The sequence below is a fragment of the Vulpes lagopus genome, chromosome 3 (genome assembly GCF_018345385.1).
Source record: "Vulpes lagopus strain Blue_001 chromosome 3, ASM1834538v1, whole genome shotgun sequence".
Lineage (NCBI taxonomy): Eukaryota > Metazoa > Chordata > Mammalia > Carnivora > Canidae > Vulpes > Vulpes lagopus.
Genome location: NC_054826.1, coordinates 65,821,294 through 65,847,842, shown reverse-complemented (window position 1 = coordinate 65,847,842; position 26,549 = coordinate 65,821,294). Strand labels below are relative to the sequence as shown.

The following is a 26,549-nucleotide window of genomic DNA, read 5'->3' as shown; positions in this document are numbered from 1 at the left end:
CCCAAGCCAGACACAAATCCCAATCGACAGGGAGCTTTGGGGATGAAAGAATCACAGTCCAGCATTACGGTCCAGAGATTAGAGTCGGATGTTGAGGGCCGCTGTGGGAAGGAGCCAAGGACAGAGCAGGAGGTGGCAGGGAGGGGTCCCTGCTTCAGGACCCAGGCACACATTACCAGGTGACTGCAGGGCCAGCTGCGGAGCGTTTCCCTGGGCCAGGCGCTGCGCATCCACACCATCCCAGGGGAGCCTTTCCAGCCCCTGAGCCATGGGACACTACTGTCTCCCCAACGTACAGCTAAGGAAACTGAGACTCTAGGGGTCGGATAAATGGAGGCTGGACTCCAGTTGTGGGCACTGTGTACCCTGGGTTACTCCTGTTTGGCTGGTTGGCCTGAAGCAGCCACCCCCGCCAGCATGCTTCTGACCTTTGACCTCAACCTACCCGCCCCCCCCCCCCCCGCCCCAGGTGGTTATCCAGGTGCTGGACGTCAATGACTGCCGGCCACAGTTCTCCAAGCCCCAGTTCAGCACAAGCGTGTATGAGAATGAGCCGGCAGGCACGTCAGTCATCACCATGATGGCCACCGACCAGGATGCGGGCTCCAATGGGGAGCTGGCCTACTCACTCGAGGGGCCCGGTGTGGGTGAGTAGTCTGCACCCCACCCATGATGCCTTGGGGGCGAGAGGAGCAGGCTGTCATGGGTGCAGCCCCAGGCCGGCAGGAGGGGGAGGACAAGGAGGGGTGGGAGGGACGTCTCAGCCAGAGCCAGGACGGCTGTGCTGTCTGCCCCCTGCCAGAGGCCTTCCACGTGGACATGGACTCAGGTCTGGTGACCACCAAGCGGCCACTGCAGTCCTACGAGAGGTTCAACCTGACTGTGGTGGCCACGGATGGCGGTCAGCCGCCGCTCTGGGGCACCACCATGCTCCTGGTAGAGGTCATCGACGTCAACGACAACCGCCCCGTCTTCGTGCGCCCGCCCAATGGCACCGTCCTCCACATCAGAGAGGTACTGCTGTCCCCTGGCTCTCCCGCCTCCCTCCCGGTGCCCAGCCCGCCACATCCCCCTGCAGTCATGCCTGGAACAGTGCAAGGGTCCCGCTGTGACAGTGGGGAAACTGAGGCCAGGGAGGGAGGCAGACTTGCTCCGTGTCACACAGGGGTCAGTACCAGAGAGTGGGTAGGAGTAGGAGCTGTGTTGGCACAAGGTCCTGGTCCTGTCACTACCAGCCAATGACCTTGAGAAAGTGACTTCTCTGAGTGGTTTTTCAGCCACAAAATGGAACTAAGAATAATAAATACCCTATCTCTCGTTCCTAGACGTCTGCTCCCACAGGCAGCCTCCCCGGACACCCACTTCCCCTGTATTCGTGTCTCAAAATACACACACATGTTCCTTCCGTCTGTCTGTTGTTCCTGCTGATACGAGGCCTAGGAATTGGGGAGGGGCGTCAAAATAAGAAACAAGGGGAAGTGGCTGAGGTTCTAGAACTCCCTGATCCTTCTTTCATCCCTTGCTCTCAATGGCCTTGTAAAGGCCGGGTGTACTCTTATCCCCCAGCCTGCCCTGCCTTCCTCTCAGCACCAGGCCTGACCAGCTCCTTGGGGGTACACTTGGGGTGTCTCCCACATGTTCCCCAAACTTCAGCAGGCCTCCACCTCTCAGAATGTCAGCGTCGGGTCCTTGTCACTCTGTCTCTGTTTCTTTGAGGCCCCACAAGGGGCTGAGCACCTGAGTGGGGCTGAGCACCAGGAAACGCTGTGCTCTTAGCTCATGAGTTGCTTTTCCCGGTGCCCATGGCCGTGATGGGTGGTCCTCTTTGTGCTGCCCACCAGGGAGCTCAGAGTAGCCAGCCCCAGCTCCGTGACCCTGCAGGGACTGAGTGCACAGACCTCGCCCCCCTACCCCGTTTCCATTTTCCTGCCAACCACTTATTTTCCTTTACCCCGATTTTTTTTTAACTTCTCCGCTCTTGTGATAATTTACACATTCTTGTAGGTTGTCTCCAGTCTTCTTTGTAGAATGAGGCAAGATATAAATTTAAAATAATTGAGTTCTTTCCACAATAAAGGTCCCATTTGCTATGTGTTTCCCTTCAAGACACCGTATTTTGAACGATTCCTGTCTCCCAAACAGCCAGCATTTGCTAAGTAATGCTCTTTGTCATCCCACTTTCTATTAATTAGATGTAAGTGCCATTTGGAGTTTCTGATTGTCATGATCAGTGAGATCAACAGTAAAACCATGCTAAGCTGATAATTTTTCAAGTAAAAGCCTAGAAAGTTGCTCTTTTCCTTGTGCCCTGTGCAGCCTTATTATGGGTTCCTGTAGGATGTCCATCAGATTTTTTTTTAATTTTATTTATTTATTCATGAGAGACACAGAGAGGCAGAGACGTAGGCAGAGGGAGAAGCAGGCTCTATGCAGGGAGCTCGATGTGGGACTCGATCCCAGGACCCCGGGATCACACTCTGAGCCCAAGGCAGACACTCAATCCCTGAGCCACCCAGGGGTCCCTCCATCAGATTTTTTGATATCTTTGACTTAACTCAGGGGAATCAGGAAACTGAGGTCCAGAGCTGTGAGGCGGCATGTCTAAGTCACCCAGTAAATCGGTAACAGACTAGAACCCGGGTGTTGCCTCTGTCCACCATGTCATCCTTGCCCGCCTGTCCCTCGTTTTCAGGTACCGTTGGGCAGATGCTGTTGTCTGGGGATACCTAGGGCCCTCGTGATTAGGGTAGCTGAGAGCAAGACAGACCCAGGAACTGAGAGCCAGCTGTGGCCTCAGCTTTTGGATTCCCCTCCTGCCTTCCAGAGGGATCCGAGGGATGGGGAAGCCCCTGGAAGGGCAGTAACCCTGAGAGAGCTTGAAGCACGGAGGGCAGAGACCAGGCCGAGCCGTTTCTGGGCAGGGAGTGGGGATGGGCCAAAGGGATATTCTAGTAGATGCTCAAGACTCTAGGCAAGTCCAGCTAAGCAGGCAGATGTTTCCTAAGGATGCTGGAAGGTGGTGGCAAGGACTTTCCGCTCAGTGAGGAGAAAGAGCAAGAGCTGCATCGGGGCCTGGGAGCTGGGGTTCCCTCAGATGTACCCCCCACCCCCCGCAGGAGATCCCGCTGCACTCCAATGTCTACGAGGTCTATGCCACAGACAAGGACGAGGGCCTCAACGGGGCCGTGCGCTACAGCTTCCTGAAGACGGCGGGCAACCGGGACTGGGAGTACTTCACCATCGACCCCATCAGCGGCCTCATCCAGACGGCTCAGCGCCTGGACCGGGAGAAACAGGCCCTGTACAGCGTAAGGGGGTGGCCCCGGGGGCGGGGCTTTCCTCTGGGCACAGGGCCTCCACCTCCCACCTAGAATGCCTCCCAAGGTGGTGACCCGGGCCCCCAGAACTGCCCCCCTGGTGCCCTCTGACTGTGTTCCTCTGTTCCCCAGCTCATCCTGGTGGCCAGCGACCTGGGCCAGCCAGTACCGTACGAGACCATGCAGCCTCTGCAAGTAGCCCTGGAGGACATTGATGACAATGAACCCCTCTTTGTGAGGCCTCCAGTGAGCTCATCCATCCCCCCCCCCCCGCACCCTCCCACCAGCCACATCCATACAGGGATGCACCTGCCTGCAGGCACACCTGCACACGCTCAGTGCACACTGTGCTTACGCACGGAAACTGTGCATACACCCCCTAGAACCAATACTTATTGAGCGGCGACTATTTCCAGGTTCTGCGGGGCAGTCAGAAAAGCAGAACAGGCCTGCCTCGTGGGCTGTAACCCTCCCAGCCGCACACAGGAAACCTGAAATTCAGCCCCGCTTCACTGAGCTGGGGCTGAGCCCCTCACATGGACTCACTCTACAACTTGGTGGGGGTGTTCCCTTGTGTGCACATGGGATGTGAGGCTCCCTGGAGACTGCGTGAGTGTGGGGGTGTGTGCATGTGCACGGGCACAGGAGTGTGACCCCTTGTTCAGACAGCCATTCGGGGGCCGGGGTACATCATAGAACAGGCCGGGCCCGCTCATGCTCCCTGGATATTACAGTTCTGCTCACCCCATAGGGCCCGGGCAGTAAGGTCCCTCAGCGCCCACAAAAGGCACTTAGCCTCCTGTGACCTCCCCCCTGCAGAAAGGCAGCCCCCAGTACCAGTTGCTGACCGTGCCCGAGCACTCACCACGTGGCACCCTCGTGGGCAACGTGACAGGCGCCGTGGACGCAGACGAGGGCCCCAACGCCATCGTGTACTACTTCATCGCAGGTGGGGCCTGCCAGGGCCAGTGCCCCACTGCCCCCAGGGCTGGAGATGACCCCGGTGCGCCCCATCCCAGCCCTGCCTCTCACCCCGTGCCCTGGTCCCGCCCGCAGCCGGCAACGAAGAGAAGAACTTCCATCTGCAGCCCGACGGGCGGCTGCTGGTGCTGCGGGACCTGGACCGGGAGCGGGAGGCCGTCTTCTCCTTCATTGTCAAGGCCTCGAGCAATCGCAGCTGGACGCCCCCGCGTGGGCCCTCCCCAGCCCTCGACCTGGTCACTGACCTCACCCTGCAGGAGGTGCGCGTCGTGCTGGAAGACATCAACGACCAGCCCCCGCGCTTCACCAAGGCCGAGTACACTGCAGGTGCCGGGGCCAGGGCCTGGGTCCGGGGTGCGGGCGGCCCCCTGCGCTGCCACTCACACCCGCCTGCCCGTTCTGCAGGAGTGGCCACCGATGCCAAGGTGGGCTCAGAGTTGATCCAGGTGCTGGCCCTGGATGCGGACATTGGCAACAACAGCCTGGTCTTCTACAGCATCCTGGCCATCCACTATTTCCGGGCCCTCGCCAATGACTCTGAGGACGTGGGCCAGGTCTTCACCATGGGTAGGAGCCTCCACCCAGGATCTCGGTCACTGCATGGACCGTGGAAGAGATGGGTCTGTGTGGGCAGGGGGTGAGGGCCTGGCCGGCCGGCCACCATAAATCCTTCTGTTCCCCCACCCACCTAACCGTCATACAGCCAGCCCCTAGTTGATCCTTTGCTCCATCTACCTTCCTAGTTTCTGACCCACCTCTCTGTCTACCCACCAACTTTCTTCTCTTTTCTCTCCATCTTCTCATCCATCCATTATTCATCCATCCACCCATCCATCCATTCATCCACCCATGTGTCATCTCACATCTCACAGCTCACCCTGTGCATCTGCCCACCTGTCCACCCATCTGCCCATCTGCCCACTCATCCATCCACCTTCCCTTCCTCCCTTCCATACATCCACCTTTCTTCCCATTTGTGTACCTCCCCATCCCCTGGGCCAAGCACTGGGCTAAGCACTGGGGAGCCAGAACCCAAAGAGCACGTGTACCTGAAGGTACAATGTTGACTTGTGTGTTTGCCTGTGTGGATAGCTGAGCCTCTTAGGTCAGGTTCTAGAAGGTGCCCTGGTGAGTGTCCCAATACCTTACTTTCAGACCCAACCCCTTCCCCACTCTTCTTGCCTACGGGAGTCAGTATAGACTCCTCCCTTGGATGGGCTTTCAAGGTTCACCAAGTCTTCCTCCTGGATCCTCTTCCCGTTTCCACAGCCCCCCACTACCTGTGCCCACCCAAGACAAATGCCTCACCACTCCTCCAGCCTTTTCTATACCACCCTCCACTGGCCTTGGCCCTTCATCTTCCCCTCCTGAAATACCATCTTGACCTTCCCCTCTGCCTTCAGATATGCTCCCCCTGACCATCCTCTGAAGCCTAATTCCCATGCCACCTCCTCCAGTCACAACTAGACCCCATCCCTATGTGCCCTGGTCTACTACTGCTCTTAGTTGAGTAAATTAAGGCACAAAGAGGCTATGTAGCTTGCTAAAGGTCACATAGCTAGAAACTGGCAGATCTCAAACCCAGGTCTAGAGTCTTCTAAGAGAAGACTGTGACACCACCTCTGGTCATCTCGTTGGTATGGCCGTGGAATTCTGAAGTGTGTGTGTATGAGACAGACAGAGACTGAGGGGCTCAGACGTGTTCCATGGTCCTCCAACATGGGACAGCAGAATCCCAAACTTACCATCCTTAGGTCAGTGCAGCCCAGAGCTGCGTTTCAACTTGCAAGTTTAAGTAAAAACTTAGAAATCTCCAGAAGTACAAGTTCTGGCCGCACTGGCTGCATTCTCTCAGGATACTAAGCAGCCGGGCAGAGGCCAGCACCACTGCTCCTTCAGATGAACACTCATGCTCATTTGTCCCCTACTCCTCTGTCGTCTTTGCTCTCTCCTGGGCCTGATGCCGCCTCCCCTTAGTGTGTCCACATTCCCCTGGCCCTCGGCCCTTCCCAGGGAATTCAGGGGCACCGGGTGGCCCCTGAGCTGCACCCTGCCCACGGGCTCTTCCTGCAGGGAGTGTGGATGGCATCCTGCGCACCTTCGACCTCTTCATGGCCTACAGCCCTGGCTACTTTGTGGTGGACATCGTGGCCCGGGACCTGGCAGGCCATAATGACACGGCCATCATTGGCATCTACATCCTGAGGGATGACCAGCGTGTCAAGATCGTCATTAATGAGATCCCCGACCGCGTGCGTGGCTTTGAGGAGGAGTTCATCCGCCTGCTGTCCAACATCACTGGTGCCATCGTCAACACTGATGATGTGCAGGTGCCCCACGGAACCGCCCTGGGTCTAGGAGCTGTGAGGGGAGGAGGACCAGGCCACAGGGGCAGGGCACCGTGGAGAGATCAGGGGTATGAAAGGGGGTCGTCCCCTAGCACCATGACCATGGGAAAGTCCTTCCATGACTCTGGCCCTCTGCATCCTCCCCTGTAAATGGGGCCGGTGCGGTGATGTGACTGGCATCATGCTTGGTCCTCAGCACTCAGCAGCAATAGGTCTGTCGGCAGGGCGGGCCGGGGGGCTCCCATCCCACCCCTTGCTCCTGCCATACCCCATAATGCCCCTTCTCGCCTAGTTCCATGTGGACAAGAAGGGTCGGGTGAACTTCGCACAGACAGAGCTGCTCATCCATGTGGTGAATCGCGATACCAACCGCATCCTGGACGTGGACCGGTGGGTGGGGGTCTGTTGTGCTCAGACCATCAGTCCCCCCTCCTGCCCTGGAGTTGGGGAAGGGACCCAGCAAAGGAGACAGCTAACACCATCAGGCGGCTGTGGGGGGGCTCTCCCCCAGCAGTGAGCAGGGCTAGTGGGGAATCGTTTGGGGGTGTCGTCACCCTCCTGCGCCTTACTCTCCCCATCTGTGAGACGGGAGCATTCCACGGATCGCGAGGAGCAAGCAGGATCCCGTGTAGGCGTGGTGAACCCCGTAAGATAGAAAGCTGTCCTCGCTGGGCGGGATCGGATCTTGCGAGGCCTGGTGGGGGTGAACGTGGGGGTGGGGGTGGGAGGCAGCAGCCCTTCCTGAGTGGGACCAGCTCCTGAGGAACGGCTGACTGGGGAGCTGAGGCCCCTGCCCCTCGCCCAGGGTGATCCAGATGATCGACGAGAACAAGGAACAGCTTCGGAATCTCTTCCGGAACTACAACGTCCTGGATGTGCAGCCCGCCATCTCTGTGAGGCTGCCCGACGACATGTCTGCCCTGCAGGTAGTCCTGGTGACCCCCAGCCCCACCACCCCCCGCCCCGGACGCTCCCGCCCACTCATGCCCGGCCCGCTCCCCCAGATGGCGATCATCATCCTGGCCATCCTTCTCTTCCTGGCTGCCATGCTCTTCATCCTCATGAACTGGTACTACAGGACCGTGTGAGTGACCCCTACCTCCCTGCCCTGGGCCCGGCTGCCCAGCCCTGCTCCTGGGACAGTCACAGGGGCAGGCAGCGCCCTGAGGTGCCAGCCCAGTGCAGCCCCCTTCACCAGCCCCTCTCTCTGCCTCTCTCCAGACACAAGAGGAAGCTCAAAGCCATTGTGGCTGGCTCGGCAGGTGAGCAAGGGCTGTGATGGGGCTGGGGCGGGGGGGGGGGGGGGGGGGGGGGGGGCGGGGTGGATGAGAGGGCAGAAGGGGCCCTAGGGGCCTAGAGGGCTTGCCTAGGCCTCATGAGGCTGGCTGGGGCTCCCCCAGCCCAGCAGAGTGCATCTCTCCCCTCCATGCCCCAGCACTTCTCCCTACAGGGAATCGTGGTTTCATTGACATCATGGACATGCCCAATACCAACAAGTATTCCTTCGACGGGTGAGTGGGGTCCCTGAGCCCTCAGGGTGCGCTTTGGGGAGGCCTGCCCAAAGTGGGAGTGGATTCTCTACCACCCCTCAAGCTCTGAGGGACCAGACTAGCTAAAACCTGGGGTGTGGGTGCCCCCTAGTGGGCCAGGCACCCTTCTCTACACTCGGAAACTATTGGCTGAGCTGGGATCCACACCCTAAGTAGGCCCCCAGTTCCAGGGGACACAGACTTTGGACACCAGAGGCGGAGTGAGGCCTCTGCAGCAAAGCCAATCCGGACCCACACGCTGGCCTGGTTCTTTCAGGATCCTAGTGCGGGGAGGGTGCACCCACAAGGGCCACAGGCAAGGGCCTACTTCTCATGGCCCTGAACCCCCAGGCCCGTGCTGGCCAGGGAAAAGGACGGGGGTTAGTGGTGGAGAAGCTACAAGGGCATCTCTCTACTGGGGCTGTCCCTCCTCGCTCCCCCCCTCTCCCCACGCAGAGCCAACCCCGTGTGGCTGGATCCTTTCTGCCGGAACCTGGAGCTGGCTGCTCAGGCTGAGCATGAGGATGACCTGCCGGAGAACCTGAGTGAGATTGCAGACCTGTGGAACAGCCCCACCCGCACCCACGTGAGCTGGGGCCAGAGCTTGGGGCCGGTGACTGGGGGTGGGGGGTGCAGTCGTGAGGGACAGGACGGAGGTAAAGCAGGTCTTCATGGCTCGCCAAGGGGCTGCGCTGTTAGGGTGGGGGTTGTACCCACCGCCCCGTGTGCGTACCTGTGCACACACGCGGTCTACCTCTGCTCCAGCCAATGTTCCCTCTCCCCAGGGAACTTTTGGGCGTGAACCGGCAGCAGTCAAGCCTGATGACGACCGGTACCTGCGGGCAGCCATCCAGGAGTATGACAACATCGCCAAGCTGGGCCAGATCATTCGGGAGGGGCCCATCAAGGTGAGTCCTCCCTGTGGCTCCTGCACCCACACCCCGTCGGGGCCCTACACCCAGACCTCTGAGCTTGGACTGGCTCCAGATGATACAGGGATGGGGGAGGGTCCTGGAAAACAGCTTTCTCCGCCTCTAGGCTCAGCTAGATCTGCTCTCCACTGGGCAAGAGGGCAGAAAGGGGGGCCCGGGCACCGGGCTGATAGGGCGCTGCTTCAGCCTGCAGTGGGCCCAGAGCCCATGTGGGTCCTGGCCGGTCACGGTCACCAGGCTCTGCTCCCAGCCCTCTCTCTGCCCCTGGATCGGGTGCCTGTGCACCCTAGACTATTAGCACCTTCCATCGCCTCCAACAGTTACGGGAGTGAGGGGTGTGGCAGGCAAGGGAGGGCCTTGGTGGGGGTTAACCCTTTCCCTCTCCCAGGGCTCGCTGCTCAAGGTGGTCCTGGAGGATTACCTGCGGCTCAAAAAGCTCTTTGCACAGCGGATGGTGCAAAAAGCCTCCTCCTGCCACTCCTCCATCTCTGAGGTAGCCGGGCGGCCCGGAGCTGTGTGCTGTGCCCCAGCACTGGGGATGCTCACTCCTTCCCTGCTTCCCTCCCTCCCTGTCTCCCTCCAACCCTCCCTCTCTCTCCCCAACCACCCTTCTCTTTCTCAGAGTCTCTGGAGATTAGCAGCCAGGGCCAAAGACAGCAATGGGTGGGGTCCAGGAAGTCAGGTGGCAGCCCCAGGCCCACTCTACTTTCTGGGCTCTGCAGGGGGCTGAGGAGTGTGTCTCACACTTGAGGAGCCCAAAAAGGTGCCTTGAAGGAGGGATGTCCTATAGGAAACTGATCAGTCAGGGTCAAATGGGTCCACGTAGATTTGTTTGCCTGCAGTGATGTCAACACTTTAAAAAACTCAGACTTAATGTTTAAAAACCCAGATTTCCAGTAAGACCAACCATTCCCAAATGGAACAGGCTAAAGCTAACAATTCCACACAGAAGTGCCACATGCTGAGTCCCACTATATCCCATACCCTCCAACTTCATCTGTGGACCTACCTGGTCAGACTTGATCCTGCTTGAGGACAGACTGGTAGTAACACATCCAGATACTAAAACTGCCTCATGGGATCTTTAGAGATCATCAAATACACAAAATAGAGGATTCTTATGGGAGGCCCACCTTCTAAGAACACAACTGTAGCACCCTAAGTGCCCATGGTTCCCCTTTGTACCCAGTGTGAGAAAACACGGTCAGCTGGACGGCAGCCTACTGCAGCATGAGCCCAGAGACCCCTGCAGTTACCTGTGTGCAGTAGGGAGGAAAAGGGGGACACAGCAGGTGCGGCTCTGGGCCAGCCAGCTGCTCAGCCCTCGGGCATGGCCTTGAGCCCACAGGTGGGTCCCAGAGCCATTGGGGGATCGTGGCCTCTTGCAGCTGATCCAGACTGAGCTGGACGAGGAGCCAGGGGAGCGCAGCCCTGGCCAGGGCAGCCTGCGCTTCCGCCACAAGCCGCCGACAGAGCTCAAGGGGCCCGACGGAATCCACATGGTGCACGGCAGCACGGGCACACTGCTGGCCACTGACCTTAACAGCCTGCCCGAGGATGACCAGAAGGGCCTGGGTCGCTCGCTGGAGACACTGACCACCGCTGAAGCCAGTGCCTTTGAGCGCAACGCCCGCACAGAGTCGGCCAAATCCACGCCCCTGCACAAGCTTCGTGATGTGATCCTGGAGAGCCCCCTGGAGATCACAGAGCTATGACCAGACGGGGGGCCTCGGCGGCATGTGCAGCACCTGTCCCCCATCCCTCCCAGGGCAGGGCAGAGCAGGACCACAGTGCGGGCCCCTCCCTAGGCTGGCTCTGGGCCTACGACCTCGGGCAGGCCTGGTGGCAGCCCACACCAGCTGCTCAGAGTCCACTTCCGCCAGATGCCCATTCAGCACCTGACCTCTACCTTCATAAAATTTGTTATTTTTTTAAGAAAAACCAGACACAAATGATAAGCATCTAAGGACAAGGTAAGGAGGGTCACTGGGGGCCCCAAGAGTCAGGACGAACTCAGCCAAGGCCGAGCCCCAAGAGGCGGAGCAGGCCCTCTTCCCCACCCCACATCACGCCCGTCCCCCTTCACCCGCGCCCAGCACCAGGGAAGGGAGGCCCAGAGCTGGCATATCCCACCTGGCCTCGACTCCCTGACTTCGGTTCCAGTCCCAGTACATTTCCAGCACATCGCCGGCTGGACAGTGATCCCTGCCTCCCCACGTGGACATGCTCAATGTGAGCGAACTGTTCTCTACATTCCACCGGCTTCCCAACTGTGCCCGGCTCATAAAGAGAAATGACTGGTGTTCCCCTGGGTTCTGAATGTAGAGTGTTTGTGTGTATTCCTTTTTTAAATTAAGTTATTCCCTCACCATTTCCCCTTGATTTTGTTTAGTACTCGGTGAACGTTTCTGGAATGGTCTGCATTTTAAATAAGAAAGGCAACTCACAAGAACAGCAAGTCGCTGTGCCTCTAGTAAACTACCCTCGGGGCTGGGCAAGGGGGAGAGGGCCGGGCAGGGCAGATGTGTGCCTGACCTTCAGGTGTTCCCTTGACCCACTGCGCCTTCTTTCTGTGGCCAAGAGGGCCAGAGGACCGCTGGACACCCACAGGTCTGTGGCCCTGGAGCTATTCAGAAACCAAACTCACTGGCTGAGGTGTTACAGAACCACTCAGGCTCAGGTCTGGTTAACAGATTTTATTTATTGTTAAATCACAGAAACTTTAGTGCAAAACAAACCAAAAAGTCATTAAGTCTATTTAATAGTAACTGCATGTCTCACTGTCTCCTGGCAACTTGAAGTGAACAGAAGAGGTGGCCAAGTGAGAGAGGCAGGGCGGCAGCCAGGGCCCCTGGAGAGCACGCCTAGCACACCCTGCACCTGACAGCCAGAGGCTTAGGAGCTTGTCATCCACATTTACCTAAAGGTCAAACGAAATGGGGGTCGCAGGGAAGGGGGCCGGGACGCCCAGAGCAAAGGCGGGCTCCGGGCAGCACTACAGATGCACAAGGCAAGGCTTCAGCAGCCGGGCAGACACACAAGAGCAAGCAAGAGGCAGTCACCACACCCACACCCCCACACACATACACAGACACCCACACACACGAGCCAAGCCCACAGGACCTCCACACAGAGCTAGCAGATTACATTCAGGAAGGTTCTTCCCCTCCCACCCAAACCCACAGAACTTCGGAACAAGGCATCACCAGGAAAGACACCGCAAAGCTGAATCAGAGGTTGACCCGGGGACAGCAAACCCGAGACCCACCCAGGCCTCCTGAGCAGCCGCTTCCTGAATTTCCACTCCAGTGAGAACTATGTGGTTTTTAAGAAGTCTAATTATTCTGAGCCTCTTTCTTATAAAACTGCCTTTGTTTTGCTTCTCTATATAGCAGCCCAGGAAGAGGGGAGGTCCATGCTTAGGGGTAGGTGGAGGGCTCAGAACAAGGCCCCAGCCAAGGAGGATGGAGAGCCTTCTGTCAAGCAGCTCTGGCTCACGCCAGCACCCAAGGCCCCCACCACCTCCACTGCCGCCGCCTCCAGGTAGCCACCGCACAAGGGCAGGCTGAAAGCCCTCCAAGTGCACAGTCTTCCTCACCTGTCTAGGCAAAGGAAAGGGACAGTGAAGCAGTGGTGGCAGCTGCAGGCCAGGTGCCTCCCACACAGAGAGCGATGCTACAATCGAGAGACAGGAGAGGGAGGGAGGGAGGGAGGAAGGGGGAAAGGGGGTCCTATTTTTATAACCGAGTCAAGAGATCGGTGTGTTCACTGCCCCAGACACACAAGTAGGAAAAGATGCCGCGGTTTCTCCAAGATGGAACGTCCCTCCTAGTTCCACACGTGACGTTTGCAATGCTCGACAGCCTGACGGGAGAGGAAGCTGGGTTTTAGCCTTTGTGTGACAAACTCCACTCCTGGCCCATCAGTGCAGCAGACATCACCCAAAAATGGGACCCATTATCCTGTCCGAGGTTGGCTGGACAGCACCCCACCCAGACCTGGGGAGTATGTGGCTACCCGAATGTCAGGGACTCCTATGGCAAGAGTCCAGAGTTGCAGCTGCATAGCACCGAGTGCTTTAGAGGCGAGCACCCACACAGGTAGGGCCCAGGCCCCCTCCATCTAGTTACACACTGAGTCTTGGCACTGCGCAGAAGCCCCAAGGCAGAAGCCCTCACCCTCACCCAACAGGGCGCACAGCAGCTCAGACCTTGAAAACAATGACCCCACAGGCCCATTTACCAGGGCAGCGGCAGGCACCTGCTCCTCCACTGACTGTGCTGTGGGCTCGGGCCTGGCACAGCAAGGAGCCGGACCAGGCCAAGGGTGAGCATCACTACCCACCCTTCCCCACAGGGGCCCAAACTGATGCAACCAGACCCACAGTCATGCCCCGCTGGCCACGAGGAACCCGCTTGAGGAAGAAAAAGTTGCGTAAAAACATTAAGTAACTGACTAGTCCACACGTCCCACCCAAGCAATATGTCGCCACCACTGGTGGCTGCCCAGTGAGAACGGCGCCACGGCACCCTGGAGCCGCTGGGCAGCCGTCACCTCAGGGCCACTTAAGAACAGCTGGTCAGCCCTGGGTGAAGATTCAGGCCAGGCTCCAGCCGAGACTGACTCAAGGGAGAGGAGGACTTGTGCCATCTCTCGGGCAGCCTCGTGTGGATCTGATCCTGACCCTGTGACAAGGGAACCAAAGGCAAAAAAAAAAAAAAAAACCAAGAAGGCAGAAGCAAAACCTACTAACAAATACCCACACCCTTCACTTCTCACAGGCAAGAATGCAGTTAGTCCTCTTGCCTTTGCTGGGCGGCCGCGAATAAGCCTAATTGCTTCTCCGGGGCCTCCGTGTTTTCCCGGACACAGAGACAGGGTACAGAGCACTGACTACGGAGGCTCCTCCTCATGCAGGATTGTCCCGGGAGCTGCCTGACTGGCAAGGCAGGCCTGTGCAGCGGTCGCCGAGCTACTCACATTACACTGGGTTGCTGCCTCCATGTTCTGGCACCAGTAGCTGGGGCCCCACACGCACTTCTCGGTTCCCAGAAGGGGCTTACGGGCAGCGGGGCAGGCTCCAATTTTCTATATGGTGAAAAGGGAGCAAAAGAAGGGGCAAAGAATTAGATGCACGCTACTAATCCCCAAAACCGGAAACTATCAGCTTCTAGAAGCAGCCAGAACTACAGCTCTGACATGCCACTTCCAAAAAGGCAGTGCTGCTGAGCCAAGCGCTGAGGGCCTAGAAGCCCTGGCCTCCCACAGCCCTTCCCCCAGAGACTGCCAGAACCCCAGAGGACCCCTCCGTGCGGAACTGCCCAGGCTATGCGCCACCCAGAGGAGCTTACCAAGCACACGAAGGAAGGGTCCATCACCTCCACCAGGATTTCTATCAGCACGGGCTCATACTCAGTCACAAACTGATCACACTGTTAGGTAAACAAGGGTACGGGTCCAGGTCTAGGTGTGCCCACACAGAGTGGGAGCATAAAGGGGGGGCGGGGGGGTATGCATGCTCTTCCATAAGAATTCCGGCCACTACCAGCCCAGGCCCCCCTTCCCAGGTGCCCCATCTCACCTGTTCCTGTTATTTTCCCCCAGAGGCTTCCCTTGAGCCAACAGACTCCCATAAGAAATGGCTAATTTTCCCTGGAAACCTCAATCAGGCATGCAGGCAGTCCATGAGCTACCCTAGCCTTTGCGCTCCCCAGGCAGGTTCTGACACTCTGGCCCAAAGCAGCCTAGGGCATACCTGCTTCTGGTATGGGTCAGGCAGGAAGCTGCAGCCTTTCTCGAGGGCAGCCAGGATCTCCTGCTTTGTGCTGTTTTTCTCCAGGTTGTGGTCCAAATAGTTCACCAGCTTCTTGCATACCTCACAAAAGCCACCATCTTTTGGCTTAATCACACGTACTGCACACAGGAGCACAGAGTCAGGACTGGCAGGGCCCTTCCAAGCCGAGGGGGCCCGCCCAGCACACACACCCCTGCTCACCAGGCAGCACAGGCAGCCCCTGAGAAGAGCACAGATGGAGCATGCGGCACACCAACTCAGGGCTCGCCTCCTGCAGGAGGATCGACAGGATGGAGGAGCCATAAGTGTCCACCACCTCCTGGCACTCCTTGGATAAGGACGAGGGCAACTTCAAGCACACTTTGTCCAAAGTGTTAAGTATTTCTTCCTGGAACACAAACGATCATATGAGAAGATGGGAGGCTGGACGATGCTGGGAATGATTCTCAAAATACGAACGTGACCAGGAAACCAGCCAAAACCAAGGTGCTACTTCCTCCCCAGAAAGGCCTGACCTAGGAAGCAGCCTGACCCCAGCCCAGAGGGACCCGCCGGAGGGCAGCAGGTGTGCGGGTTCCCAGGGCCAGTGTCCCATGAAGGCAAGGACCAAGCCCACCTCCTCTGCTAGTTCTGCCACCAGGGAAAGGGAGCACGGCAGCATTCTGGAAATGCACATACCTCAGTTCTGTTGTTGTCAATGAGCTTGACCACCTCCTTCACCACGTACTCGCACATCTCACAGTAAACATCTGTCTTCTCCTCAATCTTGTCCTTCTGTGGAACGGGCAGGAGAGCACTTCAATGCTGAGTCCCTCACCTCACCCCTGTGTCCCGCTGCTCTAAAGGGAAGGGATACCCTGTGGCCAGGGACCGGTGAATGTCACACAAAAGGTGGCTTCTCCCAGCATCCAAGTTCCCATCCCTGCTGGTTTTGTATGGTGGGAGACCCATCCTTTTGCCCGGCCCTCTCTGATACTACCACCTACCACATACCCCCAACCCTCAACCCCCAACACACACACACACACAAAAAAAAACAGGAATTCACAGGTCAGGAAACAGAGGCAGGGAAACCACCCCCTACCCTAAAGATCTGTCCATGTGACACATTTGGTCACAATCATTTCAGCGCTCTGGAGTAATCTGGGGAAGGGAGAAAGCAGGGGGTGTGGGCCGGATAGAGTGTGGACTCACTACTTGCCCACTGTTTAGAAGACAGAGCTTTAAACACATTTCAGGTCTGCTCTAGAGTTTCAAGTCTCATGAGTACCTGAGCTTGCTTTCCTAGAGCCTGCCTTTAATAAAGGAACACTGCTAAACCAGAACTTTCTGTGACAGTAGAAATATTCTTCACCTCTGCTGTCCAGCAGAGCAGCATGGGCCCCATGTGTGTCTATTAAGCACTTGAAATGCAGTGAGGGTAACCAAGGAACTGGATTTTTTAAAGTTTTCAGTAATTTTATTTAAATATAAGTAGTCACATGTGGCTAGAATATAAGCTGTAATGACCCCTCATTTTCCCTGGCTATTAATTCAGTCAGCAACACAGGGCAGGCACAAGTGCTTCCCCAGCTCCATCTGACTTCCTAACCCTGTGTCCATATGCTGCATATGTTAAGGGAGGACAGCAGAGGGAGGAGAAAGCTAAAGGTCAAGTGATACACAAGTTCTGAAACAAGAAATGCATGCGTGTGCCATGTGATTAAATGTGACATGCGCTGGGCCCTCCTAAGAACTGAACTGTGAGCCGCACGAACATGAGGTCGGTCTTGTTGACTAGTGAACGGTTTCAGGACTCAATCTCTAACACACTGCTAGAAGACCCGTGAAAGTGCTAAATGTAAACTGATTTTGGAATACAGTGGATCTTTACCAAGTGAAGGGTGCTAGGAAAACAAAACGCACCCACGCATGCAAGGCAGCATGCCGAGAGGCTTCTGTGCAAGCCCCAGGGTGTTCTGGAATAGGAGATTTGCATGACAGCGGGCAGGGCAGAGGGGCAGAAACATCAGGAGGTTACAGACATGCCACAGATGGAGGCCGATTCCGTGGAGCACTCGGGTTCATGGAAATCAGTATACTGGGTGAGACTGGGTGAGAGATGCCACACTAGTTTAGGGGACACCATAAACTAATGAATGGTCCCAAACTCAAACACCTTTCAGAGTGAGGCAAGGAAACAAGAAGGCATGTGCCTCATACAGCATGATGTAACATGCAGTGGCCTGGGAATCACACAGCTCTGGCCAGCACGACACGATGACACCAGGTACCTTAATGGGCTCCACCAGTTCCAAAGCAGGGATGACGTTCTCGGAGACCACTTTGGCAGGGATCAGAGTCTGCATGGGCATCTCCTTCGCTTGCTCACAGAACCCAACCAGGCCACAGATCTCCTTGGGTTGCTGAGGAAGGCACCGAAAAGGCAGTCAGATGCAGGCTCGTGCCCATCATCCCTCAGTCCCGCTCTCCACACACAAAGTTCGGGGTGCTGGGGGAACACCCTGGTCACAGGGTCAAGTCTGACTGCCATGTTAAATCTAAAGGGACTCCTGCAGGTGCAGATGTACTAGTTTCACACAGGTAGGAGGCCACACAAAGCTCTGAAGGGAGAGCAGAACTGCTGACCCTGCTCCAACAAGGGAGCACCCCAGGGAAGCAGGATTTCTGGCACCTGAGTCCCTTTCACAGGCAATCATATCCTCTCAGAGGACACCTGGTATGCTCTAGAACCTGTTTCTTGGTCCAGCTGGTTTACTTGCAGTAGGAAACAAACTGCATGATCTTTCTAGAAGGGGAACCACCAGGCTCACAAACAGCCAAATGCTTCCCCCTGGCAGGATCATTTAAGAAAAAATGATGGACTTTTTTGAAAACTACATTCTATTTTTACAATTGCACAAACCCAGTACACACAAATACCCAATGACCCAAACCAGTGAATTCTTTCAGGTCACAGAAGCTCCAGATTGATCCCATTCCCACCCAGATACCAAACCACAGGAAACAAGGTGACTTGGACACCCTGACCATTTCAATATGATGGTGGCCAAGAATGAGAAAAGCATATATGCTTTGTATGCTTTGTGAACCAAATGCAACCAACACCTAGCTCTGGGCCTGAGAGCAATTGCCTCCCACCACCAAACCATAAAGCAGAAGGACAGGACCACTAACACAAGACCTGTGATGCAAGACAGCTAGACCATGGCTATTGTTCACATTGTTTTAATATTGAGAAGTCTCTAGAATTAAGTAAAATAGGGAAATCCGAAAGTATCCTAAATATCCCGTCTTTGGCACACTTTAAGAATGGGGAAAAAACCAGAATGGGGCCAAAGACACAGAAAGCTTTTTAGAGAAAAAGACAAAGACTCAGGAGATGTGTGGCTGCTTTGTCTCAGATGAACTTTGTTCTACTCCCTCCCTGGGACATCCCAGGTAAAAATTCAGATATTTCAGCCCAAGTTCTCTCCCATTAGATTTCAAAGCACCTTTGAAAATTCTTAATTTGCAAAAAAGAGATACCAGTGCTCAGAAGGAGGCATTGGCTCAGTAAGTGTGGTCTGGGGGCTTAGTCCCTATGTTATCGCCACCATTGGCCTGGCTCTTGAGCCGTCTGATGTGGCTCCAGGATCTGCAGGACCCCATCACCCAGAGGGGCAGAGCCACAATCAAGAGATTGTTTCCAACTCTCTGGATCCAACAGACGGGAACAGTCTGCTCGCTATTTGCAAATGATATGCTCATGCAGCAGAAGCATTTCTGGGATCACGGAAAACAGCACTGAAGACATGCAATGCTCCCTCAAGTCATGACAAAAACAAGGCGTCCCACCGAAAGTCAGGCCTACAGTTAAGGAAGCTGAGGAATCTCCAGGGTACCCGTCACTTCCCATCATCATGCCAGTGGCATGCACACGGTCAGCTAAGTGCTGGTTTGTAACTGGACTCCAAGGCCCTGCTGACTTCTCTTTCTGTCCTCTTGAAGGAGAAAGGAGACCCTCAGTACCTCAAGTGATAAATCAGAGGGGAGAAAGGCAGAAGCTCCCCCACCAGCCTAACACAGATCATGCCATTAAAAAAAAAAAAAAAAAGAGCAAAGTAACTATAACAAGCAGCAGACCACTACTACAAGCAAATTCCCCATCACATACCTGATCCTGCTGTTGAACAAAAAAACAGGAAATCGGAGATGAAAATAAGAGAAAGGAAAGGACACAACAGTTAAGAAAAAATTAAAATAACAACAATCAGTTAATGAAGGCGTAAAGATATCACCAGAAGTTCAGGGGAAAACTTGCAGTCACAAATAGGCATCCTACCTTGTTCCTACCATTTCAGGGGGCCCTGAGAGCTATTCTGGCCCTCAAGGGACAGACCACACTGTCCAGCTTCTGTACATTATCCCCATGCCCCTGACACACCAAATCATACTCAAAACACTGGGCAGCAGGTCCCAGAAAATGCCAGGTTATGAGGAGCTCTCCATCCTCAGAAGCCTAAGCCCACCATGAAGGCAAGGTGATATGCAGCCAAGTGGAACATGACACAGGACTGCCCAAATCAGGGGTATATGCTATATAATATAAAATACATCCAGGGCAGGTATATGTACATCTCTCAGGTCCCCACCCTCTTCAGGAGTTTTGTTCAATAAACTTTTTACTATTACTCAATAAACTCTGCTTTGCTGCCCCCAAATAATATATATATATACATATACATATATATGCATGTATATATATATATATATACACAGACACACATACACATATATAAAAATATAAATATATATATTAAAAATATAAAAATAAAACACACTCTGAGGGGTCAGGGATCCTGAACCACACCTGCTGCTGCCTAGGCCTCAGGGCAACTACCCCAGGTAGCCAAATGCAAGCCTAGAAGGCCAATTTGACAAGAGATCAAAAGCCTTACCCTTTGACTCAGCAATTACAGTTCAAGTTATCTGTACTGAAGGAGAAACAAGGATCTGCATATCTATCTAACAGTAAGGGGGGGGGGGGGGGGTTTCATCATGCTTTTGATCCCAAAGGCAAACCTTAAAGCAACCTAAAGAGGATTGGTTATGTAAATTATGTGCTACCCAAACGGTGGATTATGCAACCACTTAAAAATCATTTTGTACAAGAATGTTTTGTAAGCAAAATAATGCAAACTACAAAGTCTGAAGTACTATATAACCATATTACCTCACTGATATTTTTTTAAACCACAAATGATTTTTGATTTGGGAAGTATTATCTGTATTTTCAAAAAAATCTGTGTTTATTATACTCTTTATAATGAGAAAATTTTTAGTTAGTGATGAGGAAGCATTTAACCAAATCAAAATCAAAGGCTTACTTTAAAAAAAAAAAAAAGGCTTACTTTTATTTCCTACTTTAGCTGAGTATCTTTGTATTTTTAGAATAAAGTATGGTGTAATAATCCCAAATTAACTCTCTTATGCCTGAACGGAGCCCCTGAGCAATTAACAGCAGCGCCAGAGGATAAATCTTCTGTGTAGGCCATCAGGTCTCAACTCTGCAACTCTGTTGTCGCAGCAAGAAATGGAATGAGCATCACTGTTTTCTAATAAAACTTTACAAAAAACAGGTGGTAGGCCACGGTCTGCTGACCCCTGGTTAGAGAACAAACTCAACATAGTCTCAACCAAGTCAGAAAGTCAGCAGGATGGAGAGACAAGAAGTGTAACCCACCTCCTCAACCCCAAATGCTCAGATCCAGGAAGCCAGGGCCCATTCCCAACGTAAGAATCTCTTCAGACCACCCTGCTCTGTAGCACAGTTTTCTGCATGGAGCTAGCTAGCTTACTTCCACAATCAGTATCTTCTACCTCTAACAACGGAGGGACGCCCCTGCCACCTGGATGCATCAGAAGCAAGTGCAGGAGTTACAGGCTCAAGCAGCAGCTACAGCTAACACTGCTGCAGGGTGCAGGACCGACTCTGACCGGCAGGACTCCCTGCACTTCTAAATTCAAGCTGCAATGTAGCAATTCTCAGGCCTGGCCTAGCTACAGAGCAGACTATTCCCATGGATCCCAGGGTGAAAGCCAGATACTAGAAATCTGATGGTCAGCTCACATATGCACAGGCCAACGAGCCACCAGGAAAACCACCTGGGGGTTGAGCTGCTTCAGCCTTTCCCCCGGCTAGGGAAAGTAAAGAGGGGGTACTGAGTTGTGGTCAGAGAATCTACTGGTCAGAAAGGTTCATTTTGACTCAATTTATTATCTGAAGGGAGAAAAGGAAAACTAAACCATGTAATTTTCAAAATCCTTGGGATTACAAAGTGTGAGACAAAGAATGCTAACAAGGAGCTTCTTCCCCTGCCACCTACCATATGCATCATCATCTGGACAGCAATGTCAGAATACTGGTTGATATAGTTCTTGCACTGGGGAGAGAGAAACAGGCAGTTAGTGACACACCAAAATCCTAGCCTTCCTAGCAATGTCAACAGGGGACTATCAAGTTTCCAAGAGTAGAGTCTTACAAGCATCTTGAAATAAAGATGGCAATTTATCTCATGCCTTGTAGGAAAAGGTGTGCTAGGATGTTTTGAAAATGTGTCCCAAAGGCCCTTAGAAGAGATGAAGTCTTCCCATCTCCTTTTACAGCCCAAAGTCACCCAAAGGTCACAGAGCAGCTACTCAGGAGCAATTCTGAATGTGGCTACTACAGACACGCTGCTACAAACCCGAAATGACTTTTCAAACCTACTCATGGATTCCCGGACAAGATTATAAAGTTAAACACAGGAGGAACCAAGTTATGATGATTTTCAACTCAACCTATTTTCATCCGCGTCTAGGTATTTCCTGTAGACCCTCACAGACTAGTTCTGGTTACACTGAGTGCCTCCACAGTGAGAAAGTCAAAGTGCATAATAGCCCGCAGGCAGGGATGAAGTGGGGAAGCCAAGGTAACATGGCCATGTACAAAGATACTCCAAGGAAGCCAAAAGACTCCTGCCCAGAGGAAGTCAACAGAGAAGAACCCAGAGCTTCCAGAACCAGCCGTTTCTACCCAAGAAGGATGCTCTACGATCCCAGACCCATGGAGTTATCATCACCAGCTTCCCTACATCCAGTCCTGCCAATGTTTCCCTGCTGCCAGGTACAAAACTAGCATTTTGGTTTTACCTATCAATTTCACAGGCATGTGGTTAATGCGAACAGGATCCAAGAAGTGAAACTTTCTAAGCACCTAACAAAATGAGTTTACCCTGCAGGACTAACATTCACCAAGGTAAGGAAGGTGTCCCGCATGCCAGCCTACAGGGCTTCCCATGGACAACAACCCCACTGGCTGTGGGGAGAGCACACTTAGAATTATGAATATGTAACAGCCAGGTTTTTTAACACGAGGCTATAAAGGAATCTAGTGTGGTTTCTTATACATACAGTGACTGGCAGGGGAAAAAAAAATCTTCACGAAAGTGGTCTCCTTCCACTATTTTTTACTCCAGGCATCTTGTTACATACATGAATTCAGCTAACCGACAAAGTATTTAAGTACCCACCAACTCTCCCAGATGCTTTCTGGGAAAAAGGAAATGGGAGTTGTATAAACAATCTCTTCCTCAAAGCCCTGAGATTGGAACTTAAAACAACAGTACCTCAAGAACTGAAGTTTTCTCAGTTCCTCCATGCCTATCTCCAGAGCCAAGCTCCCTGGCCCAGAACACCCTCCTGTGCACAAAGAGAAGGCTCACCATGTCGGCCATGCCAGGCCCCAGGAGGTCACACTGTGCCTTGGCATGGTCCACCAAGGCCTCGACAAAGGTGGAGTTGGTCCTTACAGCAGTCTGGATGTCAGTGATCATCTGGATACAGTCCTGGCAAACATCCCCACCAGCCTGCAGAGACAGAATGATGGGGGGGGGGGGGGGGGGGGGGCTGTAAACACAGCATATTTCTATGATAACAAAGAGGCTTCAAATTCCCAAGAAAATTTCCTCATGTGCTCATGACCACAGCACTAGAGAGTGTCTCACTCAACAGTTCTGGGTTTTTAAAGTTGGTGGTTTCTTAAGTAATGGCTCCACCCAACATAGGGCTTGGATCTATTGGATCTACAACCCCAAGATGAAGAGTTGCACACACTACCGACTGAGCCAACCAGGTGCCCCAGCTCTGTGTTTTTATAGGCTCTAAAATTATCAAAAGACTTAAAATCAATTAAGCACTGATTTCAAAAAAATTTAATTGGAACAAAGAGAACTGTTTGCATATATTAAATATCCCAAGTTCTTCAGAACCAACATGGCACAACCATTTGAAGGGCTGCTCAGGTACCTACAGTGTCAGATAAAGGAAAAAGCCCCCCAGTTTGAGAAACGAGCACGCACATAGACAGACACACACACATACACACACACACACACATACACACACACACACACACTGCCCCTCTCACGTCTCATCTGTAATCCAATTAAAAACGGGGCCCGTGGTGGCTGGGCCTATGGCCTTACCTTTGGCTGGGGCTCACTGTGGGGGCCATCCTGAGGGTACAGGAGGAGGGGGATGTTGGCCATGAAGGGAGCTACCACCTCAGCCACATCCAGCTCCGGGATCTTATTGGACTCGAGCTGTTTCTGGTGATTCAGTTCTGCCAGGTGCTTCTGAAGAGACTCGCAGAGATTGAGAGCAGAGCACACCTCCCCAGGATGGCTCTAGTGGGGAAAGAAGTCCAGCTGGAAATGCTCTCCCCGGAGGGAAACAAAACCATCGGCTGGTGCCCCTGTATGAGGCCCTGTCCTTACCTCCTGGCCTGACTCACAGGCATCTCAAACAAAACCACCTGACCTGCTCCCCCCTCCATCTCCACTTTAGCAAATGGGGGGGACCTGCTCCCCGACCTTGCTCCTAGCAGCTCAAGCCAGAAACTTGGAAGACGTTCCTCACTCCTCCCTCCTTCCCTGCCCTCCATCAGCAGGTCCAGCCCGTTTCTCCTCTGAACCAGAACGTGCATCTGTCCATCTCTACGCTCCAACACATCTCACACAGACTGTCCCGCCAGCTTCCCCTCTTCCAACTCCCAACTGGTGGGAGCTAGACCGAACCCTTTAGAGAAGGCACCTATGATCATGTCACTCCTCCCCCTTGAGCCCTCCAACAACTTCCTATTGCACTTGTAATCCTTAAAGAGAGCCTTGCATGGTGTGACCCATGCCATCCTTGCCAAAACCTTGGTCCAATCTCGGGACACTCCTGCCTGCTGGCCCTGTGTTTTAAGCACCTCCTCTTTCTTAAAAAGAAGGTCTTTTACGACCTTCTTAAGGTCTTTCCAAATACCACAAAACCCAGCCAGCCCCTTGTCTGTTGCTGAAAACCCAACCTGTGCAGTGGCACTTGGTTTATGCACAGTAGATGCTTATTTGAAATGCAGGCAGAACTCTGCTATAGCTCAACCCCCCAGTACATTCCCTCAATTACTCCTCAGGATAAAAATCACAGAAATGAAATGAATTGTATGCTCAAAGGGAGAGCTAAAGATGTGACATGAGTTAGCAAATGGGCACATATATGAACGTTACAGCAGTTTACAATTCCCTCAGTATTCTCCAAGTTCCCATCTCCTGGACTCTCCCTCAATCTTGAAAGTTACAAGCACAGTGTTCTGCTGGGCCAAAGCCATCTCAGAGGTCAGAACTGTAGCAATAAGCTGCTGAGAAAATCCAAATCCATGAAAAGACTTTTCGCTTTAATCATTGTCTGGCACCTCCCAGGGCCCCAGAAGTTCCCTGAAGGAAGAGTCTATTCTCCACCACGTACCATTTGTCCTTTAATCATGTCCAGGATGACTGGAAGGTAGGAGTCAACCACCTCCTTGCACGAGGCAGACAGGTTCGGACTAGGCAGCCAGTCACAGGTCTTCTCCAAGTACACGAGGATCTCTTGCTAAGGGGATACAGGCAAGGGTGAGATCAGGATGGACTTCTGCTCCGCAAACAACGAGAGCAGAGGACCTCCACGGCTCCCAACAGACAGCAGCCTCAGGGAAGAGGCCTGGGAGAGGGCCACTGGGTGGCTGTGGCTCCATCAGATAAATAGGCAAAAAGCAGACATTCCTCAAAATGAAGCTACTCTGACCTACAGTCTCAAGAGCTCAGGGACTTCTGAGCAGAAATGGCCAAAACGGACCTAAAAGGTAGCAAAAAGCAATACAAAAATCCTCATCAACCCTGGGCATTTACATGCCAAAGTCAGGGACAGCAAGTTACCTCCCACAGCCTGTTTCTGTATAGCCCGTAGCTGTACAGGATGGCTTTTACATTTTTAAAGGATGGGCGGGGGGGGTGGACAGAAAAAGTATGTGGCTCAGAAGATCTGAACTACTTCCTACCTGGACTTAGACCATTCCTCCTTAGACCCCCAAAGCCACAGACAATCTCTGAAGGAACAGACACACATGGCCACACAGCCACTGCTCACACGTAGTCACACATACTCATGACGGCTCACCTCAGTGGCATTGTCTTTCAGCATGTCGCCAGCTGCAGTGATAACATCTTTACATATGTCGCAGGGAAGGGATTTCTAAGAGGAAAGAACATGAGGGAGAGAGATCCGTATTTGTAGGACGTAAGTCTACAGCTAAAAAGCCCCTTGGCCTCTGTCCTATCTACCCAGGGATGTCTGCCACACTGGCACAGCCTGGTTCCTCAATCTAGATGAGAAGTACAAGGACGCCACAGGGGAAGAATCAGCAGATGGGACTGACCAGAACACTGTGCTTCTACAGGGTAGATACCCTTTTCTTGTACCCTCTATACCTCAGCACATATGGCACAGGCCAAATGTCGTGTTAATGCTCACAGCAGTTCCAGGAGGAAACTGAGGCTTGAAAGGGTGGAAAAAAACAGAGAAAGTCAGTCGGTCACCTGGGGCCAATATCACTATCACAGAGTAAAAGGGGGGTGGGACAGAGAAGCCCAAGCAGACACTGGCACTACCTCCTGCACTATATCCACCTCCCACCATGCAGGTGCAGGTATGCTCACCTGAAAGCCATATGTCACCACCCCAGAGCTTAAAAACAGCGTGCCTGTCCCCTGATAAGCCTGAACACCCACAGCTCTATGTGGCCCCAAACATGGAGACTCTAGCTGCTTCTTGAGGTTCGTGAGAACCTCCCTTCTTGAGGGCAACTGATTTATACCCCATGAAGAAGGAAGGAACTAACACATGTGGGTGAGATGAAGGAAGACCTGTGAACTAAACTGCATTGAAAAAAATCAATTTAAGGGGACCTGGGTGGCTGAGCCAGTTAAGCATCTACTTTCAGCTCAGGTGACGATCTCAGGGTCCTGGGATCAAGCCCCATGTCTGGCTCCCCACTCAGTTCTCCCTTCTCCCTCCCCCTGTTTGTGGTTCTCTTGCCCACTAACAAGTAAAAATAAACTTAAAGAAAAAATCAATTTGAACCTTTGGGCCTCATCAGGCTACTACCAGATTCAGGCACCCACGAAACTGTCCTGTCAGAAAGAGCAAAAGTCCCCTTCCCCCTTGTCACATGCTGAATTTGAAAAGCGGAAATCATGTTAAAAACAAGATGAGAAGTAAATTGAAAACCAAATCAGAAAGTAATTTTGGCCACAGAGGGTAGAGGC

The 26,549-nt window shown here is 53.5% G+C and overlaps 2 protein-coding genes across 13 annotated transcripts in view; one reads left to right on the top strand and one right to left on the bottom strand.

Moving 5' to 3' along the window:
• Positions 1-11,677, top strand: part of CDH23 (cadherin related 23) — a 410,879-nt gene extending 399,202 nt beyond the window's left edge. For 7 of the 9 annotated variants that reach the window (XM_041749258.1, XM_041749260.1, XM_041749259.1 and 4 more), the window contains 16 exons: positions 470-647; positions 803-1,014; positions 3,117-3,308; positions 3,450-3,563; positions 4,137-4,266; positions 4,374-4,625; positions 4,704-4,865; positions 6,372-6,628; positions 6,939-7,036; positions 7,452-7,572; positions 7,651-7,730; positions 7,868-7,908; positions 8,082-8,157; positions 8,632-8,761; positions 8,961-9,083; positions 10,496-11,677. In XM_041749258.1, the coding sequence (XP_041605192.1) occupies positions 470-647; positions 803-1,014; positions 3,117-3,308; positions 3,450-3,563; positions 4,137-4,266; positions 4,374-4,625; positions 4,704-4,865; positions 6,372-6,628; positions 6,939-7,036; positions 7,452-7,572; positions 7,651-7,730; positions 7,868-7,908; positions 8,082-8,157; positions 8,632-8,761; positions 8,961-9,083; positions 10,496-10,822 (2,493 nt within the window). In that variant the 3' untranslated portion in view covers positions 10,823-11,677. Of the gene's footprint in view, positions 1-469; positions 648-802; positions 1,015-3,116; positions 3,309-3,449; positions 3,564-4,136; positions 4,267-4,373; positions 4,626-4,703; positions 4,866-6,371; positions 6,629-6,938; positions 7,037-7,451; positions 7,573-7,650; positions 7,731-7,867; positions 7,909-8,081; positions 8,158-8,631; positions 8,762-8,960; positions 9,084-9,495; positions 9,601-10,495 lie in introns of all 9 variants that reach the window. The other 2 variants (XM_041749272.1, XM_041749261.1) reach the window with 2 other exon arrangements.
• A 111-nt stretch (positions 11,678-11,788) lies between these two features.
• The window catches only part of LOC121487487 (prosaposin), a 40,400-nt gene continuing 25,639 nt past the window's right edge, over positions 11,789-26,549 (bottom strand). For 2 of the 4 annotated variants that reach the window (XM_041749273.1, XM_041749276.1), the window contains exons 3-15: positions 25,402-25,476; positions 24,712-24,837; positions 23,409-23,609; positions 22,647-22,790; positions 21,270-21,326; positions 19,058-19,066; positions 17,175-17,306; positions 15,580-15,675; positions 15,103-15,289; positions 14,863-15,020; positions 14,459-14,539; positions 14,088-14,195; positions 11,789-12,971 (exon numbers count right to left, since the gene is read on the bottom strand). In XM_041749273.1, the coding sequence (XP_041605207.1) occupies positions 12,936-12,971; positions 14,088-14,195; positions 14,459-14,539; positions 14,863-15,020; positions 15,103-15,289; positions 15,580-15,675; positions 17,175-17,306; positions 19,058-19,066; positions 21,270-21,326; positions 22,647-22,790; positions 23,409-23,609; positions 24,712-24,837; positions 25,402-25,476 (1,410 nt within the window). In that variant the 3' untranslated portion in view covers positions 11,789-12,935. The remainder of the gene's footprint in view (positions 12,972-14,087; positions 14,196-14,458; positions 14,540-14,862; positions 15,021-15,102; positions 15,290-15,579; positions 15,676-17,174; positions 17,307-19,057; positions 19,067-21,269; positions 21,327-22,646; positions 22,791-23,408; positions 23,610-24,711; positions 24,838-25,401; positions 25,477-26,549) is intronic. The other 2 variants (XM_041749274.1, XM_041749275.1) reach the window with 2 other exon arrangements.